The sequence below is a fragment of the Pan troglodytes genome, chromosome 13, assembly GCF_028858775.2.
Source record: "Pan troglodytes isolate AG18354 chromosome 13, NHGRI_mPanTro3-v2.0_pri, whole genome shotgun sequence".
Classification (NCBI taxonomy): Eukaryota; Metazoa; Chordata; class Mammalia; order Primates; family Hominidae; genus Pan; species Pan troglodytes.
In genome coordinates this window covers 54,779,345-54,792,573 of record NC_072411.2, presented here as the reverse complement: position 1 = coordinate 54,792,573, position 13,229 = coordinate 54,779,345, and the positions used below count along the sequence as shown (strand labels likewise).

The 13,229-nt window shown below is 35.5% G+C and overlaps 1 protein-coding gene across 4 annotated transcripts in view; it reads right to left on the bottom strand.

Annotated features, from left to right (window-relative positions):
* Positions 1-895: 895 nt before the first annotated feature.
* The window catches only part of ARL6IP6 (ADP ribosylation factor like GTPase 6 interacting protein 6), a 43,419-nt gene continuing 31,085 nt past the window's right edge, over positions 896-13,229 (bottom strand). For all 4 annotated transcript variants that reach the window (XM_063791208.1, XM_024354858.3, XM_001141477.7 and 1 more), the window contains one exon: positions 896-1,919. In XM_063791208.1, the coding sequence (XP_063647278.1) occupies positions 1,826-1,919 (94 nt within the window). In that variant the 3' untranslated portion in view covers positions 896-1,825. The remainder of the gene's footprint in view (positions 1,920-13,229) is intronic.

Sequence of the window (13,229 nt, the reverse complement as noted above, 5' to 3'; positions counted from 1 at the left end):
AGAGAAAAAGTAAAGTAAAAAATGCAGTAGTATAATCTTACGGGGGGATTCACTATCATAAGTACAGTTTGTTGTGACCAAAACGTTGTTATATGGCACATGACTGTCTAGGGTGTACATATCTCTGTCTAGGGCCTACTGTTAATAACTTTCCTAGTCATTAGACACAAACAATCTGGAGGGAGTTACTCACATTGGTGGTGGGTGGGAATACAGAGTGGTGGAGAGAAGATAAATTGATTCTGTTACTTGTGTACATCTTTGCAATGAAAGGGCTCTTTGGAGTCAAAGGGTGAAGAGTTTAAGCGTGCAGGAAGGAAGGCAGGGAGTGAAAATAGACTGATGGCAACCACTCTGGTAGGAATACTTAAGCCATGGGATTGATATTTAGATACACATACACACACACATTTCAGATAATTTAAATTGGAGCAGTATTAGTCATTTCCAACCAAAGAGTTTTGAATAGTAAAAGAAATGCGAGACTTTTAGAAACCTTGTTTAGTCGGTAACAACATTCAGTAGATAATAAGGGAACACACTGCACAAATTCATTTCCCACTTAGCCTGAATAAGCAGTTTGACTACTTAATGGTTTCTTATTGTAAGTTTTCCTACGGCCAGGGAGAACAGCTTTGTAAGTAGTCCATCTTTCTAAAACTGAGGTAACTTTCTAAACATTAAAAGTCTTTAGTAACAGAGGGGAAAAATTAAGGCTTAATTACTTAGAAAACAAAATATCACAATTACAGAAGCACATTTAATTACGAAAATTATAAAATTATATTAACTATATGTAGTTTTTAATATCTAGTATCAAAATGCCTTTTCTACTTTGGTAACTAAATTTTTGAGATTAAGAACAAACTAGTTCAATCATTCTCACACACAAAAATTTCATGTTTATATTTATTAAAAACAAAATAATGCAAGTTCTGTTAAAGTAACAATATATACACCAAGATAAATATTTGGAATTGTGGAAATAGAAATAGTAAAAATTTCAAATTTTTTCTCAATATCTTAATGACTTAAATAATTTAGCTTTTTTCAGGCATTTTTTGTTAAAAATAAACTTACTTAATTTTAAACTTAGGTCAATGTGCTTTTTTGCTTTTTTTAAAGAAAAAAATTAGTAAAAATGGCAGGTACTAGGTTTGCACTAGCTAAAAAAAATAATGTTTACAGTTGTCTAGATGTAATAATTTTAAAAACATACAAATTCAATATGTAGTATGAAAATACATTAAAAAACACATAAGGAACTATGCCCCATAAAAAATATAAATGCAACTTCTATTAATTATATGAATATCAAAAATTAAATATTCTGATTTAAAAGTAGCTTCTATAAAAGTCGGAGTAGTAGGCATTATTTGCTTTCCTAAATGTATAAATAAGAAGTATTTCTAGCTCAACTAAACAGAAATATCAGTATTTCTTAGCAAAAAATGTAGTACATACATGAAAAGGCAAGCATTGTCCTGTATTCAAGTTTTTGAGTTTAAATTCCATTAAAATGTTTCCTACAACTTGAAAGAACTACACACACAAAAGTAAAAAGATGAGGTAAACATCTTATACTCTGAAGAAAGTACTTAAAACTTAATACTCAGATATTCCCAATTAATCTGTATCTTAATACTCAGACATTCTAAAACAATGCTTTAAAAGGTCTTCCATAATGAGGATGATTGTGATAAATATCTGAACTACATAATGAACAGCAGGTTTCTCAGTCTTCTGAGTAGACAGTGATGCTCCTTCTTGTTATTACAAAACAATCATGATTAAGTTTTGCCAACAATATCGCTCCAGTGTGGGTTTACATGAGGCACCATGCTACAGTAAGAGCAGCTACGATGCCATTCAAAATCGCCATGCTATAGCCCATGTGGAAAGAATGTCCAGTCAGTTTCCTAGAAAAAAAGAAAAACACAAATCAAAAAAGAAAAATGTAATGTGGTATAACAAAGACACCAAAAGTTTTCATCGAAAATACTTATGACCTTGGAGTGTATTTCCCAAATGTTCACATATGAATACAAAACTTAAAGAATATTGGACATCTGCAGGATAAATAGTGGATAGATCTTATTAAGTCCTGTGTCAAAACTGTACTGGTTAACAATTATAGTTGTTTCAAATCATTACTGATGAGTAATGCTGAGTTTCATCCCTATTATTTCTTTACTGTGTTTCATTGTCACTGTGTGTAGCCATAACCTAATTCTAAGGTATAAGTTTTGTTATTTTACAAACAGTTCTTTCATTAATTAGCGGTGTGTTTCCGTGCTGTCTGTTCTTACTTTGATTTAACTTAAAATACATATTATTTCAAGTATTTGTTCTGTTTGCACCACTTTTAGGTTATATGAAGGAACTCCCTATGTCTTTCACAGATATTTCAGCCATCATTCTAATAGGTTACTTAATTGAAGTGGTTTTCAATGAGTTCTTAAGAATCAGCAAAGACACATCTCTTTTATGATTGCTAGGAGTGCCAACTAGTTTAATAACTCTTATGTGCATGAATATTCCCTGACATTTGTTTCCTTTATCTTGTAACAATCTTACAACAGTTTTTCCCACTAACTGTATTGCAATAATACTATTTGCTTATCCTAGTAAGAATGAGACATATTAAAAAGAAAAGAAGGTAGTATCCAACTGAGACTCTCTAGAAGGCAGAACAGAATACTCTCCTTTCTGGAGCAAAACAAATTGAGGACACACAGGAAGGTGCACTAGCAGAAGTAAAAGCCAAAAGACAAAAGCAGTAAGGGCCCTGGACTGAGACGGTCATAAATACCCATATCCTCTCCTCCTTTCCTAAGGAGTAGCCAAAGCCAGAGAAGCACTTAGCTGTGAATTAACACTTGAAGAGCAACTCATAGTGATTCCAGTCGCACAATATCTGTGGCAGAGATTGAAGAAGGTACATTCTTCAAAGAAGAGCCCTTTGCATTCATCTGAAGCTACATAGACCCTGATGCTTCCTGACGGTCCCCTGCTCTGTTCCAAGGGAGTTATTATTTACTTTCGACTCAACCTTTCTTTACCCAACTAGGGCTAGTCTAAGATGCTTCTCATGTGTTATTAAGGGTTAATCTACCTACCTATATTACCTATCTACATCGTAAAATAGGTATAATGCTTTGTCCCTTTAAAAAAGAAATTCCTCAAATATATGCTGATGACTAGTGAACAGAAACCTAAAGTTGAACAATCAGCATTATCATTCATCATAAAATATTTAGTGACGATCCAAAAAACTTTTAAATTAATACAGTTCAGTCTTCCATATCAGTGGGTTCCACATCTGCGAAATGAACCAAGCAGGTAGAATATATTTTGAAAAAAAAAAAAAAAATGCATCCGTACAGAACACGTATAGACTTTTTTCCCTTGTCAATCCCTGAACAATACAACAACTATTTATATAACATTTACATTGTATTAGGTATAATATTATAAATAATGTAGAGATGTTTTAAAGTACATGAGAGGATATGCTTAGGTTATATGCAAATACTAAGCCATTTTTGAATGAGACTTCAAGTATCCTCAGATGTTGATACCTGTGTGGAATCCTGGAACCAATCCTTCACAGATAAAGGGGGATGACTGTACTCACCCAATAAAGTTAATCATCAAAAGGTTTCCAGAGTTAATTGTTCTGTCTTAGTAGTTTGTGATCCTCACAATCCCACAAAAATAGAAAAACCTTTAAAGTTCAGTTTACTAAGCCGACAACTACAATGTTGGTAGAATTGAATTTTACTGAGATGTACATGCTCAAATGTTCAGTGACGTCCTTACTAAGCAGGCAAAGCAATGCATTTTAATGGCAATGAAAAAATGCACGGGAGTAGTGGTTCCTAGTCTTTGTCATCTCAAATGTACCATATTCCCACTGGGAACACTGTAGCAATTGTCACAGACTACTGCTAGGTAAAGGACTTAAATCTTTGAAGAATCACTTGCTTTAATTTAAAGCTTCTTTTCAAAATATTCACCATGATTTTCCTCTTTGGAGGAAGACAGACAATCCCTGCAGGCTTTCTCTCTTGTGACTCTCATTTGTGATCTCTAAAGTCTGTTAATAAAGACTGAAGGAATTATGGTTCTCCTTTGTCAAAACTCTATAGAGGACTTATTTAAAATTGACTCAAGTAAAATGAAAATATTATCTTCAATTAATGAGTTTAATATCTTCAATAAATGATAATTAAATACAATGTCTACCTCATCCAATCTATATCTATACATGCATTTCACTTTTTTAATTAAAGCATACCAGTAAAATGCAAATGTCTAACATTTATATACAGTTCAATGCATTTTTACTGTGGTAGACTCTCATATACTCACCAACCATATAAAGATAGAGAACATTTCTGGCATTGCAAAAAGATCCCTTTTAAATATTCAACTTACCTCCTGCAGATCTTGAGGTAACTGCAATACTGAGGGCTGTCACCAAGATTAGTTTCACTTGCTCTTGAAACTACATCTACATGGCATCATACAATAAATATTTTTCTGCGTCTGCCTTCTTTTGCTCAGTACTGTCTTTGTGAGATTCATCCATGTTGTATGTAGTATTAGTTTGTTCTTTTCTACTGCAGTATATAGCAAAATGTATTTACCCATTTTACTACTGATGGGTGTTTCCAGTTTGGGGCTCCTATACATACAGATACTATGAACACATCTTCGGTGGGTGGTGGGAATCTGCACTTATTTCTCTTGGATAGATCCTAGGAGTAGAACTGCTGAGTTACAAGGTAGATATACATTACGCTTTAGTAGAAAGTATGAAACATTTTCCCAAAATAGTTGTACCAATTTACACTTCCACTATCAACGTATGAGTTTAAGTTGTTCCACATCATCATGAACACTTGGTATTATCAGTGTTTTAAATTTTAACCATTTTAGTAGGTCTGCAGAGTATGTTGTAGTGGTTTTAATATTTATTTTTCTGATGATTAATGTACTTACTGATCATTCAGAAAGCCTCTTTTTTGATGTTTGTGTTCAAAACTTTTTCTCATTTTTTTCTATTGGTTTATAGAGTTCTTTACATATTCTAGATACAAATCTTTTGTTAAAGATATGTGTTGTGAATAATGTTTATTATGGTGTGTCTTTTTTTACTCTCTTAATAAGATCTTTTGATGAACAGAAGTTCTTAATTTGAATAAAGTCCAGTTAATATTTTAAAAAATGGCTAGTGCTTTTTTGGTGGCTTTTTCATTAAATCTTTGACTACTCCAAGGTTATGAAGATATTCTGTATCTTAATGAGGTTTTACTTTTCTTCTTTTGATATTTAGATCTATAATTCATCTCAAATTAATGTGTATTTTTTGTGTTATAGGACACTGAACACAAAAGAATGAATTTGGTCCTCTACCTTACACAATATACAAAATATACTCAAAATGGACCAAAGACCTAAATACAAGAACTAAGACTATAAAACTCTTAGAAGGAAACATAGGTATAAATCTTCATGACCTTGAATTAAGCAACAGATTCTTAGATATGACAACAAAAGCACAAGAAACTAAAGAAAAAACATAAATTAGACATCATCTAATTAAAAACCTTTGTGCTTCCAAGGACATTATTAAGTGAAAACCCATAAAATGGAGGTAAATATTTGCAAATCTTATATCTGATAGAGTCTACTAAGATATAAAATAACTCTTATAAGTAAAAAATAAAAAGACAAAAAGACAAATTTTTAAAAGGACAAAGGATTTGAATAGACAATTATCCAAAGATATACACATGTAGGGTCCAGCCCCACAGGGTCGGTGGGTTTTCTCCCCATGTGTGGAGATGAGAGAGTGCAGAAATAAAGACACAAGACAAAGAGATCAAAGAAAAGACAGCTGGGCCTGGGGGACCACTACCACCAATTCACGGAGACCAGTAGTGGCCCCAAATGTCTAGCTGCGCTGTTATTTATTGGATACAAAGCAAAAGGGGCAGGGTATAGAGTGTGACTCATCTCCAATGATATGTAAGGTTACGTGGGTCACGTGTCCACTGGACAGGGGGCCCTTCTCTGCCTGGCAGCCAAGGCAGAGAGAGAGAGGAAGAGAGAGAGACAGGCTTATGCCATTATTTCTGCATATGAGAGACTTTTAGTACTTTCACTAATTTTGCTACTGCTATCTAAAAGGCAGAGCCAGGTGTACAGGATGGAACATGAAAGTGGACCAGGAGCGTGGCCAATGAAGCACAGCATCACAGGGAGATGGTTAGGCCTCCGGATAACTGCGGGCGGGCCTGACGGATGTCAGGCCCTCCACAAGAGGTGGAGGAGTACAGTCTTCTCTAAACTCCCCTGGGGAAAGGGAAACTCCCTTTCCCGGTCTGCTAAGTAGCAGGTGTTTTCCCTTGGCATTGACGCTACCGCTAGACCATGGTCCGCTTGGCAACGCGTGTCTTCGCAGACGCTGGCATTACCGCTAGACCAAGGAGCCCTCTGGTGGCCCTGGCCAGGCATAACAGAAGACTCCCATTCTGTCTTCTGGTTACTTCTCACTATGTCCCCTCAGCTCCTATCTCTGTATGGCCTGGTTTTTCCTAGGTTGTGATTGTAGAGAGAGGATTATTATAATATTGGAATAAAGAGTAATTGCTACAAACTAATGATTAATGATATTCATACATAATCATATCTATGATCTATATCTAGTATAACTATTCTTATTTTATATATTTTATTATACTGGAACAGCTCGTGCCCTCGGTCTCTTGCCTTGGCACCTGGGTGGCTTGCCGCCCACATACATACAAATAGCCAATAAGGACATGAAAAGCTGATGATGCTCAATGTCATTAGTTATACGGAAATGGAAAACAAAAACCACAAGAGATACAGCACATCTTACTCACTACTTGGATGGTTATAATTTAAAAAAAGAAAAAGAAAACAAGTGTTGGTGAGGATGTGGGGAAATCAGAAGTCTTGAACATTGCTGGTGGAAATGTAAAATGATACAGCTGCTGTAGGAAACAGTTTGGAGGCTTCTTAAAAAGTTAAACACAGAGTTAACATACGACCCAACAATTCCACTCTAGGTATATATCCAAGAAAACTGAAAACAAGTCACACAAAAACTTGTACCTGAGTGTTCATAGCAACATTATTCCTAACAGTCAAAAAGTAGAACTACCCAAATGTCCATCAACTGATGAATGAATTTAAAAAATGGTATATCCATATGGAAAACAATGCAGCCTTAAAAAGGAATGAAGTACTGACATATGCCACAATATGGATGAACCTTGAAAACAGTATGCTAAGTGAAAGGAGTAAACACAAAAGACTACATTAAAAAAAAATCTGTACGATTCCATTTATATGAAATGTCCAGAATAGGCAAATCCATAGAGACGAAAAGTAGACTATGGGTTTCCAGGGGATAGAGGCAGGAGGAAATGGTGCAGTGATTGCTAATGGGTATGGGGTTTTCATTTTGGAGTGATAGAAATGTTCTAGCAGTGATGGTTGCTGAATATTGTTGTTCAGTAGTTTTTAGTGAAAATATTAAAAACTACTTAATCATTTTAAGAGTAAAGTTTTATCCTATGTAAATTATATGAAAAAAAAAAAAAACAAAAAAAAAACACTTTACTGTCAGACATTAAAAAGGACCTGGACCGGGCGTAGTGGCTCACGCCTGTAATCCCAGCACTTTGGGAGGCCGAGGCGGGTGGACCACAAGGTCAGGAGATAGAGACCATCTTGGCTAACATGGTGAAACCCCGTCTCTACTAAAAATACAAAAAATTAGCTGGGCGTGGCGTGGTGGCGAGCGCCTGTAGTCCCAGCTACTCGCGAGGCTGAGGCAGAATGGTGTGAACGCAGGAGGCGGAGCTTGCAGTGAGCTGAGATCGCGCCACTGCACTCCAGCTTGGGCAACAGAGCGAGACTCCGTCAAAAAAAAAAAAAAAAAAAAAAAAAAGAGGACCTGAATGAAGGGAGGTCTCCACCATAACCTGGGAATACTCAGCATTGTAAAGGTGTCAATTTCTTTTTTTTTTTAAATAAACACCTATAAATTCAATGAGCTCTCAGTAGCAGTTCAATAGGATTTTTCTTGGTAGAAAATTGGCATTTTGATACTCAGTTCAACTGATACAATAAATATGCAAAAAGAATAAATATTCTAAAATTTCAAATCATAACCTAAAATCAAAGTAATTTTAAAAAGAAGTAAACTGATACAGAAATAAAAAAGGCATCTGAATAGACTACAGCATCTAAAAACAGATCTATGTTTCTGAGCGTATGTATGTGGGTGGTGGTGATGAGATGTTTTACCAATAAGGCATTTTTAGGTCAGAGGAACGAAACCTAAAATTAATTCTTTACAGGTCCCTTCCTCCTTATTCCTAAGAATCAGTTTTTTATTTAGCAGTGTAGAAGTAATCAAGATTCAGCTTATTTTCAAAAGAGCTGTCATATCTACATGGAGTAAAAATGGTGGCTTCCTTTCAGTCTCCTGCTTTTATTTTTTTTTTGAGACAGGGTCTCACTCTGTTACCCAGGCGGGACTGCAGTGGCATGATCATGGCTCGTTGCAGCCTCCACCTCTCAGGGCTCTGGTGATCCTCCCACTCCAGCCTCCCAAGTAGCTGGTGAGGCGGGAGAATAGGGTCTGGAGGCAGGGAATCTAAGGCCAATCTGTGCTAACCTCCTAAAAGAGAAACACCAAGATCTGGGGGCAGGGAATCTAAGGCCAATTTCCTAAAGTTCAATCAAAGGGAAAACACTTGGGTCTAGGGCAGGGAACCTAAAGCCAATTAAGGCACACTTCTTAAAGCTAAACTGAAAGGAAAAGCCCCATCTCCCCACACTGGAGTAACAAAGGATCAAAGACTATTATTCTCCCTACAACCTTCTCGCTTCCACTACATCTCAGATGGAAAGGGCAAACATCCTGCATAGGGTGCCTATTCACCTCAGCCTTTAATTAGCAAAAGACCAAATCCTTCATCCAGATGAGAGGCAGCCAACAGGGACCTCAAAAGGAGTACTTAAAACCCAGAAAACTTTGTAACCAGGCCCTTGAGCCGCTTGCTCAGGCCCAATTCCACCCTGTGGAGCACTTTCTCACTTTAATAAATCCCTGCTGTCGCGGCTTCGTTCATGTATTTTGTTCCTTTGTTACTTTGAGGGTTTTGTTCAATTCTTTGTTCAAAATGCCAATGACCTGGACAACTTACTCAAGGCATTCCTACAAGTAACCCTGGTACTAGAGGCACACACGACCAAACCTGGCTAATTTTTTGTAGAGATATGGTTTTGCCATGTTGCCCAGGCTTGGTTTCAGTTTTGTTCAGTTTCATCATGGAGTCTACTATGGGTTCCAAAATGGTTCTTATTATTGCAGGTCATGACTTTTTATTTCCATACTCTGAAGCAGGAAAACACTGTTAGGCAAATGGTAACAGAAGGGTAGAGGGGTTTGAAAAGACTGAATAGAGAATATGTAATTTTTATTCATTGGTTCTTCTACAATTTCATGAAGAGAAAGATAAGGGAAAGGAAAGGACCTAATCCCAGAAGAATAAGCCTGATCAGAAGCAACTTACCTTTATTATGTAATTTAGATCAATAAAGCAAAATGACTATAATTTCTGAAATCCTGTGTAATAGTCTAACATGGTGATGGGAATACAAATTAATATAGCCATTATGGAAAACAGTATGAAGTTTCTCAAAAATCTAAAAATGAAACTACCATATAATCCAGCAATTCCACTACTGGGTATTTACCCAAATAAAGGACAATCAGTATATTCAAGAGATATGTGTACCCCATGTTTACTGCAGCACCATTCACAATAGTCAAGATATGGACTCAATCTAAGTGTCCATCAACAGATGAATGGATAAAGAAAATGTGGTACATATACACAACAGAATACTATTCAGCCATTAAAAAAAAAATGAAATACTGTCATTCCTGGCAACATGGATGAGTCTGGGGGACATTAAGTGAAATAAGTCAGGCATAAGAAGATAAATATCACATGTTCTCACTCACATGTGTAAGTTTAAAAAAAATGAGCTCATAGAAGTAGAAGGTAGAACTGTGGTTATTCGAGGTTGAGAAGGGTGGTGGGGTAGCCGGGGAAGAAACAGCAGTGGGTGGGGTGAGAGAGGATAGCAGGAGGTTAGTTAACGGATACAAAATTACGATCAGATAGGAGGAATGACTTCTAGTGTTCTATAGCACTTTAGGGTAAATATGGTTAAGAGTAACTTATTGCATATTTTCAGAAAGCTTTAAGAGAAGATTTTGAATGCTCACAATACAAAGAAATGATAAATGTTTTCAGTGATGGATATGCTAATTAGCCTGATTTGATCATTACACATTGTATGGAACTATCATTCATTCTGTATTCCACTAATGAATATGATTATTATGTGTCAACTAAAAATAAAAAAAAAAGTCAAACATGGGAAACTTGATCAGATAAAAATTAAAAAATTTCCATTCAAGTAAAACTACAGCATTATTTATTATTAATACTGCCAAACTTCAAAAGTGGGTAGTAGATAAGACTGCATTACTGAATGAGGTAAAAGAAAAAAACAAGAAAAAAAATCCCACGGTTTCATGGCAACATCATAGAAATGTTTCACTTTGAAGACCTTCCATTTTACTTCAAAATTTACAAGGCTTATATATTTTTTGAAAATGGCATGACTATTTGTGGAGATGTTACTACAATTATTATTTGCATATACGAATGTGACAGGTTAAAACAAATTCACAAAGAAATTCTAAGTTGCTGACATTCTCTCCATGTACTTAAATACATTGTACAGATGAATTTTCCTAAAACATTCCTTTGCTTTAAAATGCTTTTGTGTTAACTGGATATAAAATGTAAACGAGCAGAGCAAACAATATTATTAACAAGGTTAAGTTTCCTTAATGATACAAGTTTTGACCCAGGTTTTAAAAGGTACAGCAATGGATTGACAGACAAGAGGTATCATTGTGTAAAGGGAAAAGAAAAGAACCAGAAGTGGAACTCCAATTTAAGATTTCATGCTTATCAGGAGAAAAACTGGACCAGATGAACCTAAGGTCGCTTCTATTTCCTTCCATTTCCTTCCTTCCCCCCTCCCTCCCTTCCTTTCTCTCTCTCTCTCTTTTTTTTTTTTTTTTTTGGACAGAGTCTTGCTCTGTCACGTGGTGTGGAGTGCAGTGGTGTCATCTTGGCTCACTGCAACCTCCGCCTTTCAGGTTCAAACGATTCTCGTGCCTCAGCCTTCCAAGTAGCTGGGGTCACAAACACACATGTCACCATGCCCAGCTAATTTTTGTATTTTTAGTAGAGTCGGGGTTTCACCATGTTGGTCAGGCTGGTCTGGAACTCCTAACCTCAGGTGATCCACCCAGCACTCCCAAAGTGCTGGGATACAGGCGTGAGCCACTGCGCTCGGTCTCAGTTCTACATTTCTGTAAGTATCCCAGGTAGCAAGAAATAATCCTAAAAAACACCTCAGAAAGATTATATACAGTTTTTTACCTATTAAAACAGGTTATTGGTCAACATTACCTGTAGTTAAAACTAGAACAATGATGCAGAGGATATAAATATTTTAGTCCCAAAGAGTCAATTAAGGAGACCTATCTATGATGAAAATTAATGGATATAATTTAACCTGCTAAATCAACATTGTTAAGATGTGACTCTTCATTTGACCATATGAAAGAATAAGTAGTAAAATAGAGTACCCAATGGCAAAACCAGAATGTTTCTTTAAGTAAAAGTCAGGATTCCTAAATGTGGATTTTATTATGCTGAGATAAAGTTCTTTTATACTGCAAAACATTTCTGAAATAAAAATGAAAATAATTAAAAAATATTATTCAATAAGTCTAAAATGCCAATGGAGATGTAGTTACAGAGAAAGGCTCATTACAACAGATCTACTTCCATATCCTGAAAGATAAGCTATATAGAAGGTATGATCTTTTTCTGGTTCTAGAGAATTCAATAATAAAAAATTCTACAATGAAGTACTTATGTAGTCCCTGATAGTGGTTAAGAGTTCAAGCTCTATGATTAGATAAACACGGGTCTGAGTGCCAGCCTTGCCTCTTACAAGGGGTATGAAGATAGCAACATTGTTTGACCTCTTTGACCTTCAATTTTCTTCTCCATACAATGGAAACAAAAATAGAATCTACCCTTACAAAGCTGTTGTTAATACCAGGTGTCTGGCACATAGTAAATGATCAATACATCTTAGCTATATAGTAAAGAAACTTAGGTACAGAAGAGATTTTTAAAAATTCTTCTGACCATATACTTAGATTCTGCCTTCCAAGTAAAACACCTAAACCTAAGCTTGCTTTAAAACCAAAACAAAGAAACAAACAATAGTAGTATAAAAGCAAACCCAAGAAGTAGATGGAAGAAAGAAATGGGAGAATTAAAGGTCTCTCTCTCGTGCGTGCGTGTGTGTGTGTGTGTGTGTGTGTGTGTGTTTCTGCTTGATATTACCCTCTTCCTACATAACGACTTCTTTTATAATTCACTGGAGAACCCAGACTTCCATTATTTATATCTAGACTTTGTTCTGTGAAAATATAATGTCTAGCAATATATTTAGATTACTATTAAATAGTAACTTGCAAAGTGAATATATTATAAAAGAATTATAATTATTTTCATTTTTCAGGAATGGAATATATTTAAAATATAAGATTCAAATGAATTCAATGACTTTGGCAATTTAAGTGACTACATTCTTATATTCTGAAGCATAAATTAAAGCACTGAATAAGCAACTTCCAAAAATTCCAAATAAATTACCTTAAAAAGAAAGAATAACAGAACTGAGCAGGTCTCTTGTCATGTTTCAGGTGGTTTATTGTTTTTATGCTAGTTTTGGTTGATCTGAACTGAATCTCTATACTACAGTACTAAACACCAGACTCCACTCTGTTAGAATAATTGTTCCATGCCATATTTATTCCTGTATTTTCTTTCCCACACAGGTATTCCCACATGTCAGAGATGCTTTTATGACAGAACTCTTGTAATTTAAAATAATAACTTCATTTCCAGCTGATACTGCTTTAAGCAGAAAGCGCTCTATGCTTGCCAGAATAAGAAGATATGTTAAAGGCTCATATTAAGACCCAACTGGCTATTCGTTTCTGTGTCTGA